Source organism: Erythrolamprus reginae, chromosome 5 (genome assembly GCF_031021105.1).
Source record: "Erythrolamprus reginae isolate rEryReg1 chromosome 5, rEryReg1.hap1, whole genome shotgun sequence".
NCBI classification, from domain to species: Eukaryota; Metazoa; Chordata; class Lepidosauria; order Squamata; family Dipsadidae; genus Erythrolamprus; species Erythrolamprus reginae.
In genome coordinates this window covers 87,027,697-87,044,739 of record NC_091954.1, presented here as the reverse complement: position 1 = coordinate 87,044,739, position 17,043 = coordinate 87,027,697, and the positions used below count along the sequence as shown (strand labels likewise).

General features: G+C 37.3%; 1 protein-coding gene across 8 annotated transcripts in view; it reads left to right on the top strand.

Annotated features, from left to right (window-relative positions):
- LOC139168063 (phospholipid scramblase 1-like) overlaps positions 1-17,043 on the top strand; it is a 52,155-nt gene that overhangs the window by 17,229 nt on the left and 17,883 nt on the right. For 5 of the 8 annotated variants that reach the window (XM_070753382.1, XM_070753383.1, XM_070753375.1 and 2 more), the window contains 3 exons: positions 13,087-13,116; positions 13,965-14,063; positions 15,793-15,884. In XM_070753382.1, coding sequence (XP_070609483.1) covers positions 13,107-13,116; positions 13,965-14,063; positions 15,793-15,884 — 201 coding nt within the window. In that variant the 5' untranslated portion in view covers positions 13,087-13,106. Of the gene's footprint in view, positions 1-8,817; positions 8,856-13,086; positions 13,117-13,964; positions 14,064-15,792; positions 15,885-17,043 lie in introns of all 8 variants that reach the window. The other 3 variants (XM_070753376.1, XM_070753381.1, XM_070753380.1) reach the window with 1 other exon arrangement.

Here is a 17,043-nt window from a genome sequence, read left to right as displayed (position 1 = left end):
TAAGTCTTTCTTGATAAGTTTTATGCTTAAGACCTTCTACCATTTTTGTAGCCCATCTTTGGACCCTTTCAATTTTAGCAATATTTTTTTGTAGGTGAAGTCTCCAGAACTGAACACAGTATTCCAAATGTGGTCTCACCAGCACTCTATACAGCAGGATCACAATCTCCCTCTTCCTGCTTGTTATACCTCTAGTTATGCAGCCAAGCATTCCACTTGCTTTTCCTTCCGCTCGACTGCACTGTTCACCCATTTTGAAAAAATATTTTCAGAAATCACTGCCCATAAATCCTTCTCTTCTGAAGTTCTTGCTAACACAGAACTTTTTTTATTAGTAGTAGTAGTAGTAGTAGTATTTATTAGATTTGTATGCCGCCACTCCGTAGAACTACCAATATAATACTCAGATTGAAGATTCCTTTTCTCCAAGTGCATTATTTTACATTTGGAAACATTAAACTGCAGTTTCCATTGCTTTGACCACTTATCTAGTAAAGCTAAGTCATTTGCCATATTACAAATGCCTCCAGACCTTTCATTTTATGGAGACTGTTGGGTGGGGGGGTGGGGGAAGGTATAATATTTGTTTCTGTTGGTGAGATGTCTAAGACGTTTTGATTCTGTGGATAAGTTGTATTTTGGGTCCCTAGTATAGAATGAAGAGGTATGTTGAATTTGTGCATTTTGAGGCATCCATTTAAGGGGTGACATGTTTTTATATACTTTCATTCTTTTTTTGTAATTTAACTTTTTTGGTCAGATTGTTTAGAGTTCTTATAATCAGGTTGCCTATTTTCTGTGTTTGATTGAGGCTACTGGGATGTAGGTTTCTTTTTCCTCCAGTACTTCTTTGGCTTTTTGTATTATTATGTTCTGTCTATAATAATCAGACTTTGTCTACTGGAAAGATGACAATGGTTTGATATTTGTTTAGTTTTTTGGTGTGTAGCTTGATTGTCTGCCTTGTGTTTTCTTGGGTCTCTGTGACAACTCCTGTGGTTTTAAATGCTGCTTCTAAGGCTGCAAATAATTCTGACTGATTACACAATGCTACATTCCCATTCTTTTCTGAGCACATTCTACAGTTTGATGTGATTGACCCAATCAAAGGACTTTCTATAATCAATGAAGCACACAGTGATTTTTTCTTGGCATTCTTTCACTTTCTCAATTATCCATCATGCATCAGAAATAATGTTCCTCAGCTTTTTTGAAAGCCAACTTAAATACGTGGCATCTCATTTTCTATATAGGGTTGTAATCTGCATTGGATGGTCCTAGGCATTATTTTCTATCTTGTGAAAATAAATATATTACCTAATAATTTGTGAAGTCTACTTCTCTGGTGTCGGAATGTGAAATGACCTCTTGCAATCTGTTGGCTACTGTGGTGTTGTCCATTTTTCTGGTATAGGTTTCTTGTTATTTTTGTGGTATCTTATACAATTGTTTGCCATATTTCAGTAAGTATTTTACAGCTTTTTGAGGTAAACAAGACTGGAAACCAAAGTTATGAATGCTAATGATGTAATTTTATTATAGAGGCACAACCCTTCATGGCACCGGACCAGATTATCTCAGGGACCGCCTTCTGCTGCACGAATCCCAGCGGCCAGTTAGGTTCCACAGAGTGGGTCTTCTCCGGGTCCTGTCAACTAAACAATGCCGCTTGGCGGGACCCAGGGGAAGAGCCTTCTCTGTGGCGGCCCCGGCCCTCTGGAGCCAACTCTCCCCAGAGATTAGAATTGCCCCCACCCTCCTTGCCTTTCGTAAGCTACTTAAAACCCACCTCTGCCGCCAGGTATGGGGGAATTAAGACTTCTTCTCCCCCTAGGCCGTTACAATTGTATGCATGGTAAGTTTGTATGTATGTTTGGTTTTGTATATTAAGGGGTTTTAATTTGCTTTTAGTATTGGATTATTATTGTATATTGTTTATGATTGTTGTTAGCCGCCCCGAGTTTTCGGAGAGGGGCGGCATATAAATCCAATAAAACTTGAAACTTGAAATAATATTACAAATCTGAATGCATCTGGATTATTTCATGTCAAGTGGTCTTGGGCGCCCTGCTCGACCATCATGGATTTTGATGAAATTTGGCGTGAACATCCACAGGCGTCCCAAATGAACATTGGTAAAGTGTTACTGTTAGCATTCTACACTGGGCTTATAACTAATGTTAAAATACTGAACTTAGAAGCAGAGGATATATGGCAGTAGTGGTTGTTCAGCCAATAATACAGACTAATAAGTAAGAGTATAAATATTATTTACAATGTATACAATAGAGTAACCAGTAAACAGTTAGCTACATACATATCCAAATCAAGCAATTATATACAGTTCTAAACGTACAGCAGCTAAACATTAATATTATACACAATTCCATACAATACCTTTATATGGACCAATATATGGACCAATATTAAGCACACAGCAAGTACATAGACCAATAACAATAACAACCATTAGCAAAACTAACCTCAATAGCTACCAACAATACATTACAATCCAATAGAGAGCAACACATCTGTCTCCCTTTTATGGCTAATTGCAGCCCTAACTCTTAAAGTAACGTTATACTAATTACTCAAACATGTATTGCTGGTTAGTTCATGTTCTGTCTGGGTTCCCCCAGACCTCAACACCAACTGGAAAAAACAGCCAGACACTCTGGTAAAAGCCAAAAGTATTTTATAACTGGAAAAAATAAGCACAGAGGAAAACCTGTTCTTCCCAACAGACAGGATATAATACGGTACAGCAGGGTCCTGATGTCCAGACAATACAGCAAGCTTCTTGCTGGCACCCACCCCCCCAAGGTTTCAATAGTCAAAGGCACAAACCAGGATTCCAAGACGCCAAAGTTCACAATCAGGTCCCACGACTCTCAAAGATAAAACTCCACAAGCCAGGAAGGGTGGGTCTGCCTTTTAGCCTTTCCCAAGAGCACCACACCCAAACCCAGCTGTTGCCACTTTAATGCTGAAAGTATTTAGCCAATTGATTCCGTCTCTGAGTAGCTCTTCGTTGTTGCAGATCAATTATGGCTTGTGCACTTTCCTCTAAGGAATCCAGGCTGCTTGCTGGGGAGATCTCCCCCTGGTGGGACTCTGGCTGTCCTCCCTCTTCTTCAGCCTGGGATTCCTCCTCCTCGTCTGTCTGCACCTCCTGTTCCTCAGCCTCTCCCTCTGAGCTGGAAACCGACAGAAGGTCAGCCGTTCCCGGAGGGGCCTCAGACGGAACCACAACAGTTCATATACTGACAAACCCAACTGGTGAAGTACATAGTATTGACAGTTACATTTACTGATGCAATACTTGTGGTGATATGGTCATTTGTATGAACCCATGGAGCGGCCTTCGACAGTATGACTCTGAGGTTTCAGCAACTTTGAGACATACTATCTATTGCAATATTTTGTTGAGAGGAACAATCATTCTCATTAAAAAGAGCATGTTTCAACCCCCCTCTAAAAAAGTAGAGCTGGTGTTTCATCGCTGATGTATAAAGCCCTAAAAATAGGGACAAAGTTGAAGACATTGCTTCGGCAGTGTCACATGCATTCTATTATTGTTTCATCTTGTTTGTTTTATATAGAAATAATTACAACTATTATTGCATTGGCCGTACTTTTTTAGGGGGATTGAAACATGCTCTTTTTAATGAGAATGATTTAACAGAGTCTCCAGAAGGTCTTCTTTTTTTGTAAAAGTGGGCTGAATATAACCCCTTTTGGGTTTTTTTAATAAAGCCCATCAACTTTACACTCAATTTGTGAACTACTGGAAAGCAGTAGGAAAATGAAATTTTATATTTGAAAACCCTGTGGTGCTAAGTTATTATGAACAAAGTTTCACATTTCTCATACCTTTCCTTCCAGAGATATAAGAAGCAAAACTTTACCCTTTTTCCGCACTGCAGTCATTTTTTGCAAAACTTTGCTCCAAATTATCTAGATGGATATGGCTCATGAGGATGTTTTTATTATTTTTTTCAATAAAGCACAATAAGTCATACAAGATGGCCAACTTTTGTTTCTCTCAACAAAATATTATGCTGGAGATATTATGTCTCAAAGTTGCTGAAACCTCAGAATCATTTATTTATTTATTTATTTATTTATGCATGCATGCATGCATGCATGCATGCCGCCCCTCTCCGCAGACTGTTGAAGGCTATATAGGGTCATACAAATTACTATATCTCTGCAAGTATTGCATCAAAAAACGTAACCCTTTACCAATGTTCATTAGGGATGTGTATGAATGTTCAAATTTCATCAAAATCTGTTAAGGGAGAGCTCGGCACTTTTTTCTGAAATCAGACCACTTGACATGGAATGATCCATCTCCCTGCTTTTATCTGAAAAGAAAAGGAAAACACCCTAACAAATTAGGGAGAGTCAATGCTGATGCATTTTCTCAAATTCCATTTGTTCTTTGGATTTAAATTGTCTGACTTTTGCATTGATTGAAGCTGTTCTTCCTGTTCTTCAAGATTATTCTTATAGCCCATTAGAGCATTCCACTAGCTATCCAATTCTGTAGTGATCCTCTAATCTAAGTTCATCTTCTAGTACTAGAAGTGGTTCTTGTAAGTAGGTAATATCTTCTAAAGTGTCTTGGATGTTGACACATTTGATACTTAAGTATCATCGTTCCATCTTTGCCTGATCTCCTTTGAACCAGTTTCTGTTTGTCCACTGGAGTTCTTTATACCAGTTTGAAACTGGAACTTCTTTCTGATTCAATGTTTTATGAAAGAGGTTCCTTGTCTGACAAAATATTTCCTCCCCCAATGTTACATTCATTTAGAATGTTGCCTGGTTTTTCCATGATTTCCTATCTGCTTCTTCCATTATCCAGTTCATTGAAATGTATAATGCATTGCTATTTTCATGTCAAACACATCAAATTAGATGAGACTTGCCCTTTTTTTTCCAGATATATATTTAGCTCTTTCATTCATGATTAAGCCTACAGTTCCTTTTTTAGGCAGGTGTTAACAAATTCTACTTCACCACTTTAGACCATCTTCATTCTGGTGCATTGTATCTTTCCCCATTCTCTGACATTCACAGGCATAAAACATACCCTGCTAACCAATTTGGCTTTAATCAAATCTGATTCCTTATACAGTAAACCCTTTTAATATGAGAACATTTAAACTACATTAGCTCAGAATGAATCTTTTTTGCACCTGTTGTCTAGTATTTGTCATGTACAAGCAAAAATCTGTTTTACATGAAGCATGTTAATGAGACCTTCGGGAATGTGTGGCACACAAAAATAAACAAACAAATAACAAATTATTGACTATGCAATCAATAATTTCTCATCTAGAGACATTTTATAAGCTACCATCGGAAACATGCATAGCTCTTTAGATTGGCCCCCATCCAGTTCAATAAATTCATGATTTTAAGTTCTATTTTTTAAAAATCCTCTCAATCTGTCATGACTTCAGAGTGTGTGCAATGCAGATTGCAGATTATTCAGAGATCCAAAATTAAAGAGTAAAAATGTGACTTGAACCATGTAGAATTGTTTGGAATACAGCTGGTCCTTGACTTACACTACAATTGGAACAAGAATTCCCACTGCTAAACAAAGTGTTAACACCTGCCTTTATGATTTTTTAAAAAAGTTTTTTATTAATAGTGCAATTAAAAACATTGCAAAAAATCAGTTTTTCCCCATTATAACTTTGTATGCATTATGTACAATATCAACTTTCAAGAACATCAATTCTTTCATTTTCACCCGTTGAAATTGTACATATTCCAATCCTATCTTTAACAAAATACTAGCATATAAATTCCTACATTTTCAATTATCCCAGCATTTCTCCTCAATTCAAACCATTTATACAGTTCATTCCAGATTTCATAATAATGTTTCACTCTTCTCCTTCAGCTCTAACGTCAACCTATCCATTTCAGCACAGGATAATTTCTTAATTATTACTCCTTCTTCTGAATTTAACTTTTAAGTTAAAGGATTTAAAAACAAAACTCATTTTAATGAGTTAAGAAGAAAAAGAAAAACCACCTTTGAATTTCTATCCTTTACTGCCAATGTAGTCCATCACATTGAAGTGAAACCTCCTCTTCCTCAGCCTTCTACTACTAATCCATGGAGGAAAAGTTTCCACCGCTTTCTTCTGGAGCCTGTTTCTTCTTCCTTCTTTTGAAATCCTCTGGGAAAGTTCTCCTGTCCCAGATCACGCACATGGAGTCGCTGGGTGCACCCATCACCATATTAGCCCCACTATAATTCCACTCTTCCACTGCAATTTTTTCCCCAGCCATTGTGGGCCCCCTCATTCTCCCATCCGGATTCTCTGAAGCTTTCCTGCATCTGTCGGTCCTGACCACTGTTTCAAACGTCTCTGCAGGTTCCTCTCCTATTGATTCCCCCTCTGAGAGATCTAGGACAAGTTTGCTAGATGATGAGAAGCGGCTGTGAAATCAGCAGCCTTGGCCAGAGCATCGTTTCAATGGAGCCATTCTCTTAGGCAGCTGGCTCTGCCTCTCCTGCTTTTATTTTTTATTTTGCCATGGTTTTAAGTGAATTACTTCAGTTGTTTAGTAAATAATTCATTACATGAATCTGACTTCCGATTGACTTTGCTTGTGAGAAGTTAGCTAAGAAGGTAACAGATTGAACTCCCATGACCATAGTTCCCTTTAAGCTGAGCAGTGAGCAATGGCTCACTTAAAAATCATCATCAACTCAGAGTTTTCCAAACCTGCCCAGAAGCCGAGAGGGAAAGAGTGAGAGGGAAGGAGAGAGAGAGGAAGAGAGGAAGAGAGGAAGAGAGAGAAACAGATAGAAAAAAGAGAGGAAGGAAAAGAGAAAGAAAAAGAATGGGAGCAAGGAAGAGAGAAAGAAAATCAAAATCTAGTTTGAAAGTAGCTCAACTACTTAAGTGGCATTTTGATATTGATAGAGTTGCCCTATTATGAGCTCACTGTTATAGACACACAGTACAATATTTTATTTTGAAATTCTCTGAGGCAAAAAAGGGTGGGTTTTTTATTTATTTGTTTGTTTGTTTATTTATTTATTATTTCTGTGCCGCCCAGTCCCGAAGGGACTGCCGCTCAGACACTATACTTTTCCGCCCACCCCCCCAAAAAAATTAGAGGGAACACTGCCCATGACTCCAGAACAATGCAACCGTTGTAAATACATGCAGTTTGCCAATTATCCAAATTTTGATCTTGTGACATTGGGGATGCTGCAGTGGTCATAAGTGAGAGGACCGGTGGTAAGTCACTTTTTTTCAATACCATTGTAACTTGGGATGGTGGCTAAATGAATATTTGTAAGTTTTGATCAGTCTTGTCTTTTCCCAGGATTGAGTGGCAGCCTTTGTGACTGCCACAGTATCTCAATAACACACATTCAGAAAATGCATACCCATAGAAACTCCAAATTATATTTGGTTTTTCAAATCTAGAACTGTGCACACCCATAGTATCTACTCTCGTGTATCACATGTTAATCTCCCATACAGTACAGTATTTTATCATATTAACTAAAGACATGAGAGGCTTACTTCGAAAGTTTCTGAGCAGGAAAATAACTTGTGCTCTTATTTAGCCACATGTCTCTCCACAAAGCAACATAATAGAAGATAAAACAAAGATAACATGTATTTAATATAATAATAGATAAGAATGAAATTTCCCCAGTCAAAATTATCCATCAGTGTTCTACCAAAACAAAATACATGTTAACTGTTAACAAGCTCACGATCCTGAAGTTGTAGCCTGGGACCACAAGGGAAAGTGTGCTGGAACACTAAACTGTTTATTACTGTGGAACCAACTTACAGAAAGTTTTTACTTGTTTATTTTGTTAGAAAAGCAAAAATTCTTATGAGAAAATAATTTGACGCATATCTGTTCTACATTGTTACTAAATCTTTAATCAGTTATTTAAAAATGTTATCAGAAAAATCCTCGTAAATTGTCAATAGAGAAAGCAGAATGTTTTCCCTCTATTTTTACAAATATTAAATAGGTAGCTAACATCTTGAGTTACCTGATTGAGTTGGATGGCCATAGAAATTTATTTATTTATTTATTTATTTATTTATCTATCTATCTATCTATCTATCTATCTATCTATCTATCTATCTATCTATCTATCTATCTCTCTCTCTCTCTCTCCTTAGACTCAGGGCAGCTTACAGCATGTTAGCAATATCACTTTTTTAACAGAGCCAGCCTATTTCCCCCACAATCTGGGTCCCCATTTTACCCACCTTGGAAGAATGGAAGGCTGAGTCAACCTTGAGCCGGTGATGAGATTTGAACCACTGACCTTCAAATCTATAAATCAGCTTCAGTGGCCTGCAGTACAGCACTCTACCTGCTGTGCCACCCCGGCTCTTGCTAATTACTAAACAAGCAAATAAGCAAATGGACAAAGGGGGGAAGCTAATCTCTATAAGAAATATGTTGAAACCCTTGCATTAGTGGTTAATCTGTGATCCTGCGAACTGCTGGAGGGCCATGATGCAATCACAGGGGGCACAAATGCTTGAAGAAATGGTATGATTTAAATCTTGAGTTAAGTCCCATGGCCATGTTCAATGACCACAAAAGTTATTTAAAGGGGATCCATGGTAAATAAAAGTTTGAGAACCACTGTGCCTACATCAAGGCGGAAACTACTTCTAAAACTTTAAGAATAATCCAGATACATTATTTTCAATGAACACTCTGAAACAGAGCATAAGTAAAGCATAAGTGCTGGTGCAGACGTTCCCTTGGATTTATTGGTGTTCCATTTCTTTTTAGGCAATATGAATGCAGCTCACCCACATTATAGAGCGCTGGTGAGACCACATTTGGAATACTGTGTTCAGTTCTGGAGACCGCACCTACAAAAAGATATTGACAAAATTGAATGGGTCCAAAGACAGGCTACAAGAATGCTGGAAGGTCTTAAGCATAAAACGTATCAGGAAAGACTTGATGAACTTAATCTGTATAGTCTGGAGGACAGAAGAAAATGGGGGGACAGGATCCAAACATTTAAATATGTTAAAGGGTTAAATAAGGTTCAGGAGGGAAGTGTTTTCAATAGGAAAGTGAACACAAGAACAAGGGGACACAATCTGAAGTTAGTTGGGGGAAAGATCAAAAGCAACATGAGAAAATATTATTTTACTGAAAGAGTAGTAGATCCTTGGAACAAACTTCCAGCAGACGTGGTTGGTAAATCCACAGTAACTGAATTTAAACATGCCTGGGATAAACATATATCCATTCTAAGATAAAATCCAGGAAATAGTATAAGGGCAGACTAGATGGACCATGAGGTCTTTTTCTGCCATCAATCTTTTATATTTCTAAATCTAGCTTCCTTGTGATATTCCATTCCATGAATGGTTCAACTCTGGTTATAGTTTCTCTTATTATCCAAAGAAATACATCCATGAGGCTGTAAGTAGGCTCAGGTGCACTGCACATTGTCTCACTCAACTCAAGAGGAGGCTGGCTTACTTAGGACTTATGTAATGGCAGAAGGAAATTTTTCAGAAAGAAAAGGAAGAAATAGAACCAAGATAACAGTCATATTAAAAAAAATATCAGACTGGAGCTACTACAACCCAATTAAGTCTCAGACCGAATAGTAGTTCTAATGAAGATAAAGGAAAACAAGGAGAAGTACATTCAAACTTGCAAGAATCTATTACCGAATTGTCATAATAAAAGTACTGTTGGCATTCATTATGGGTTTGGTTTCTTAGTCTGTACTGTCTTGAAGAGTTGACACATATCAAAGAGAATCCACTATTGAGTGAAGGGCTCTGTTTATAGAGCTGTGGGTAACTAACCCAGCCTTCCAGCTGCAGCTTCGTACTGCTTTTGTAATAAGGCCTCTTTCTACCTGACAGAATTCTCATTTGTAACAATGCTACCCTTCATTCTTAGGCCACACATATTGACTCTCATGAATGTTTGCTCATTTCCCAAGGGCTCCTGTTGGTACCTGATTCCAGTATGAAGCTGTGGCCTTCCCAGAAGTTTAACCAACAAATAAAATATCTGTCTAACAAGAAAGGAAGGAAGGAAGGGGGGGGGGGGGAGAGAGAGAAATATAAAGAAAGAAAGGCAAGAAACACAGAATTAAAAAAAAAACAATGTAGTCGCTCTGGCTAATCTTATTTATTGCTAATATTTATTTACTGCAAAATTGAACAATTTGGAAAGAAAATTTTGTACAGCAATCCATCTTAATTCAGGTATCTTTCCTATATCAGTGGTTCAGAGTATCCAGATATGTGGTTGCAAAATACTTCTTCTGAAAGTTTTGCACAACCCTCATAGTTTTTTAAAGCAGAAATTTATACATCTAGAAGTTATCCAAATTTAGGAGATACGTTAATTTTAGGGAAGAAAACAAGGAAGAAGAAAAAAAGAATTCTGCCTCTGCCTACCAGCATCAGGATTACTGGGTCCTCACTTCCACTTGGATTTTGATAATGACTAGCACAGATATTTTTATCTGTTTTAACAATAAAAATGAATTTTGCTTTTTAAGATTACACAAATGTGAAATGAATAAGGAATTGAAAATGAAATGAATTGAACTGAACAAGCAACCTGGTGACATTTCTCTGAACTCCTAATTTTATACTTGAAGCACTACTTCCTCTTTTTGTCTTTTCTTTTTCTTTTTACAGGCAGCTGGACAGACTTCCAAATCATGTTTATTTTGTATGATTAACTTTAGTTATTCAAGTTCTAATCAGCAATAACTCAACAAGGCAAACAGTAACATTTAAAAATACAGTGGTACCTCTACTTAAGAACTTAATTTGTTCCGTGACCAGGGTCTTAAGTAGAAACATTCTTAAGTAGAAGCATTTTTTTCCCATAGGAATCAAAGTAAAAGCAAATAATGCGTGCAAACCCATTAGGAAAGAAATAAAAGCTTGGAATTTGGGTGTGAGGAGGAGGAGGAGGAAGAAGAGGAGGAGGACAGTCACTGCCGAAAGAAGAAGGTGAGGGGAGAGGAATCAAAAAATCCAAAACTTTAAGGCTTAAAAAAAAGAGAGAGATTCTGAAGCGGTGAGGAGGAGCACGCACCTCCAATACACCCGGCGCGAGGCTGCATCCCATACACTGGCTGCTGCTGGTGCTACCTGCTGCCTCTTCCTTCCCATGCTGAAAGGCTCCCGTCTCCTCTTGCTTTGTAGCCTTTGCTGTGGTGACTCCTTGGGTGCCCAGAGCGAAGGGAGCGTTTCTTTTCTCTGGGCGTTGGCAGAGGTTTATTCCCTGTCCATGTGCCCAGAGAAAAGAAAATGCTTCATTCGCTCTGGACTGCCAAAGCCTCCTTAAGCGCTACCAAAAGGCTCCTCTGGCAGCCCAGATGGCCAGGATTATAGAGGGAATGGCAGGAAACTGGCTGGGCCTTCGTGCCGCTCTCAAATTTCCTGGGAAATTTTTTCGGGCTCGGGTTCTTAAGTAGAAAATGGTTCTTAAGTAGAGGCAAAAAATATCTTGAACTTCCGGTTCTTATCTAGAAAAGTTCTTAAGTAGAGGCGTTTTTAAATAGAGGTATCACTGTAGTCATATAGGATTGCATAATTTTCTGTTTTTGTATTATTAATAAAACATATTAGTAGCATATATTCCTTGATTTTTCAGAATAAACTTTTGTTGAAATTTCAGATTTCTGCTATGGAAGTGGTCAGTTTACTTGTATAAGCTGACTGACTAAATTTCTCAATAAAAGCCTCCTCAAGTAAAGAAGAATAATGAGATTTCTTTAAAGCACATATTCTTCAAATCTAACCAGACTTTCTGTTTTATCATGCAGCTGTGGACATTTTCTTCTGCAGAAATAGGGTTGGAATTTAGGTGGTGTGGATGGGGTTGGGTATGATTTTCATGGGGGCAGAAGACACACTTGACTCCACTCCCAAGGTGCCCTGGTCTTCTTACCTATAGCTATTTTGGGAGGAGAGGGAGAATCGTCCAGCTGGAAATTTTCCTCTACGATTCTCGCGTTTAAGACACTCTTTTTGCAATTGGAGAGGGGGATCTGCCACCTGAAAACGCTTTCATTTAAAAGGCTTTCAACACAGTTCCCTGGGCTGCTTTGGGAATAAGCCTCTGACCGAGGCAGCAAAGGCACAGGGGCTTATTGGAAAGCATGGTAGCATGTTTACAAAATGGCAGGTCCAGGAGAATTGATGTGCTGTCTCTCTATTGGGCCTCTCTGAAAGGAAGCTTGGCTTTCAATGCACTTTCCCAGGACACTTTATGAATCTGGCTCCATGTGGAAGTGAGGATCCCTGCCGCCTGGAATCACCCAAAAATGGAACACGCAGAATGTGTGGGCGGGACTACATTTTGAATATAAGACACACCCAGATTTTCATTCGCTTTTTTTGGGTGGGAGAGGTGTGTCTTATACTCCACAAAATATAGTACTTTTATGCAATTCAGAAGAATTTTTTAAAGCACAGAGCATCTCAAACACATTTTAAAATTAATAGAGCTTCCAAAACCAGCTTTTGTGTGAAGGAACCTAGACTACATTACTACAGTTTATTGTTATGCTATAACAATAACTAGAAAAAAATCCAATTTTAGTAAGGAATAAGCATATGTGATTTTGTTAGATTAGAAAATCAGTATTGTCATGAAATGAACATGCATACACAAAATTATTGCTTTTTTTTTCAAGAAAGATCATTTTGAAGCACTAGCAATGTGGTAAAATTCAAGAGAACAAGGAATAGACTGTTGGATTTTCTATGGAAGTAGAAGACCAGAAGATTGTCCTAGAAATGGAATGCTCCTTCAAATTTGTGTGTTACAATGTAGTCTTGTCCATATTTACGAAAATATATATTACATTAGAATTGTTTCCAAAGGTGATATTTGATTTTCTTTACATATTACTTGGGTCTTTGGAAAGCCTATAGTTGATTTCTTTATAAAGTTTAGTAAACCCACTCTCTTTAGTTTTATCTATGAACTCAAAAAGCAAACTAAAGAATCTGAAACAATGTGTTTACATTATAAAAAGAATGTCTTGTTTTTTTTCAGATAAGACGAAATAAAAGGTGATGGAAATGTGTAAGTATTCTGTTATATGTCTGTATATCTTTATATGTCTGTATATTTGAGAGACAATGGTATGGGAAGTGCTCCAGTGTACAAATGAATATAAGCAACAATTTTATTTCTTTAATAAAGCCAAGGATGTCTGCAGAGGCACTGTACAGTTTTCAGGCTGGAAAAATAACATTGTTGCCTGAAATGAAACAGTCTTCTTTTTACATGTACACATATACGGTACACACTCCCTGAGATAGTTTAAGCACGAATGTCATGATGACAATTTGGAGCTTGGTAGCCATCTCACAACTACAATGTCACACACCCACAGTCACACAATGACCATTTTTAACAGTCAATGCCAGCTTCCAAGAAGTGAAGTCAATGAAAAAGGCAGCAGATGAGTTGCAAATGACAATCTTATGACTGCAGGATGTCTTAACACCAACTGGAACTGCTGCAACTTCCATTGTAAGTTGGCACAACCATGTGACATTGTGCTTTATGTGGGTATCACTTAATAATGGAGTTGACAGTCCAAATTGCCATAGTTGAACAAGGAGTAGCTGTATGAATAATGCAATATATTAGCATGATAAAAAGAACCATTTATATACTGATAAACATTTAACTGATAAATATTTTCATGTTATTTTACATGTTTGATTATGTAATGCATATATTTTCATTTCATTTCCATATATTCATCAATGGGTTCTTCAAAATAACCCTTAAAACACCAGCAAAATTCAATCTGATATACCTACACTTGCAGGAAAATAGGGTATAAAATGAAATTTATTTATATAATTTATGCAAGGCATATATGTAATACTGCATATCTGCACAACTTTCTCTTCTCCCAGCAAATGAAACTAAGCCCGCATCAGCACCTCCAGAATATTCAGGCCCAGCTTATTCACATCCACAAGTCCAATATCCTCAATATGGGCCAGTCTTTCCAGGTAATCTTTATTATAGTCACTTATCAAAATTTGGTGAGTTAACAAAAATAAAGTAACAGAACAGTTTTTATTTCAAATTAGTTTTCAAAAATCCCATAAAATTTGTATTTTGTTTACTTTGTTGCCTAATCAAGTATGCACTACAGAGCAACTTTATAAAGTTCTTCTTTTGCTTGTGTTCACCTAAACCAGGGATTGGCAAATTTAAATAGCAACACATGTGCAGTGCTGGAAACTTGACTTCTACGGAACAGCCACACTCAAATGGCCAAAGAGCCACATTTGGCTCGTGAGCCGCAGTTTGCCGACTCCTGCTCTGTAGGACCCTACTTAAAGAAGCCATATGATCCTAAGAAAATGAGAGAGTGAGTTAAGGAGGCACAAACAAGGAATAAGAAATGCTTCAGAGCTGGTGTAGGTCTATGGTCAGAGCCTCATCTCAAATGCATTTTTTTCTAGAATTGGGCAGCTCCTGTGTGAGCCCAGGAAAAATACAGCTACTTTAAGAAAGTGATAAAAAGAGTGCATGTTTGTCAATCTGCACTTCAAAGAATCCTTTCTCTACTAAACATCTTTCAGAAAATAATAATAATACAATATTTATTGGGGGCTATGCAAAATATTAGATTGACATAGTACCTCCCTTTGAAGCTTTCAAGCAATTGTTTGCTGTTCTGTTTGCATGCAAAGACAGTACTTATGCAGAATACTATCTCCAGATAAGTTGTGCACAGGAATAGTTTCGATGTAATTGCATAACAAGGCATAACTCGTTTAGTGCTTCAAAGAGAGCTGCTTCTGAAAGACAACATTTTGAATGTGTGCACAGTAGGACTATGCAATGCTTTGAATTGGATCATAGAATGGTGTGTTGAAAAACACAGGGGCACAATGACTATACTTGTGTGCATCTCTATAAAACAGCTGAACTAGGAAACAGGAAAAGACGTAATTGCTTTAAGGCATTGCAGACAGGTGCTATGTTCACAGTCCAAAACATCTTTTGGGAATTGAAGCCAAAGCATTGCACATCTCTATTAATTAAACTCTGAGTGATTTTCAAATGTTCCAGCTGGTGCCATTACCTGACTGATTTCATTTGCACTCAAAGCTAAGCAAAGCTCATGCCTAGTTAGTATGTGAATGGGACACTGCTAGACGTGGGAATATCAGAGTTATACGCTAGACAAGAAAAGAGAAACAGGAAAAGAAAACCCAAAACGGAAAAAGTCAAGGGGAAACCACTGTATTATTGCTGTCAAGTAAATGTCATGAGTATGTCTGTGAAGTCATTAGGGATTTAACTCAACCTAATGGCATATATATTTAATTTAAATCCTCAAGAGATCAATCTTTTGGAGATCTCCAATACATAGGACAACAATAAGACATTTCTGAAAATGTTTGTTGTAGTTCTGTTGAAATTTCCTTTCAAACTTCATCAACCAAGTCCTTTGCACCCTCTAGTGGATATTTTGCCCTTTGTTGAAATAAGTTTTAATGCTTCATTCTAGATACATGTTTTCCCAGTAGTGCATGTAGCTTAATTTTATTGTTAACTTGGCATCAACAGTATCTTATCTAATGTTTCATTATGCTTCATTGATACTTATGAAATGGCCCTGCTAAAGTATATCTAGGTAGTACAGGTCTTTGAATAAGGCTTTCAGCAGTCTGATATAGTTGTCTGAGGTTGGTTATTTTTTTTAATCCTGTCTAATTTTCTTAGTTCAAGCCAATCCACCTCCTCAACCAATCATCTGGATGCCGCCACCACCTGAGATCCCCAAGTGCCCTCGTGGATTGGAATATTTCAGCCAGGTATGTTACTCTTATTTTCAGTTTATTCTCTCGCTCCTTCTCACATTTATGACAGTGGCAGCGTCCAGGGATGATGTGATCAACTTTTGCGAAATTATCGCAAACAAAGCCAGAATTTGGTTGCTAACTGAAGCCAGATTCACTTAACAACCATGTCCCTAACTTAATAAGTGGAGGGATACATTTAATAAAGTAGCAACAAAGGTTGCAAAATGGGGAAAACCTCACTTAATAAATATTTCACTTAGCAATAGCAGAAATTTTGGGCTCAATTTTGGTCGTAAATCAGAAGACGATCTGTATGTACTCTGAAATAATTCTCTCCATCAAGTATTTTTGCTGTGCTCTTTTCAGTTTTTTAGCATACACTTTTTTTGTATTAAATTGCCACGCTACTTTCTTTAAAACATTAAGTATATCCCAGTCCTTTAAGGTTAAAGCAATATTTTATAGTTGCTGATGGATTTTGTGAGTGACATGTCTCTCCAGACTAAAGTTCATTTGGGCTTGGCAGATAACGGCACTTCACTTTAAAAGAAATCTGTGATGGATTGCAATAGAAGCATTAAAAATAAATAATATTAATGAGTATTAGTTTGTTTATGTATGGTATGTTTATGTATGGTATGCTTCTGTTGTATGGTTTTATGTAACGGGCTTTTAGATACTTTTCTTCTTTTAAATATTAGATTTATCTATTGTATGCTGTTATTTTGTTGTGAGCCGCCCCGAGTCTGCGGAGAGGGGCGGCATACAAATCTAATAAATTATTATTAATATTATTATTATTATTATTATTATTATTATTATTATTATTATTAACATTTCTAAGTATGTACATATGGTCAATTCAGTGTAGCATTTGCCTACTCAGTTGTACAGGCAGTTGTAACAGAAACAACTAGCAATTTAAACCTGTGTGCAATTGGAAGAGCGTTTCCAATTGACAGCAGACCTGGAAAAACAATCTCTTTTGGCAGAGATTGATGGATTATCTCCTGGCACAATAATGATTCTTTAAGTTGCCCACAGTTCCCAGAATTCTTTTGATGATGCATTGTAGAAAATTCAGAATATAAATTAAATTATGATCAGGCCAAATACTGGAAGTGGGTCCATCAGGGCATTGGGATCCTATCGTTAGTCAGAGATACCAGGT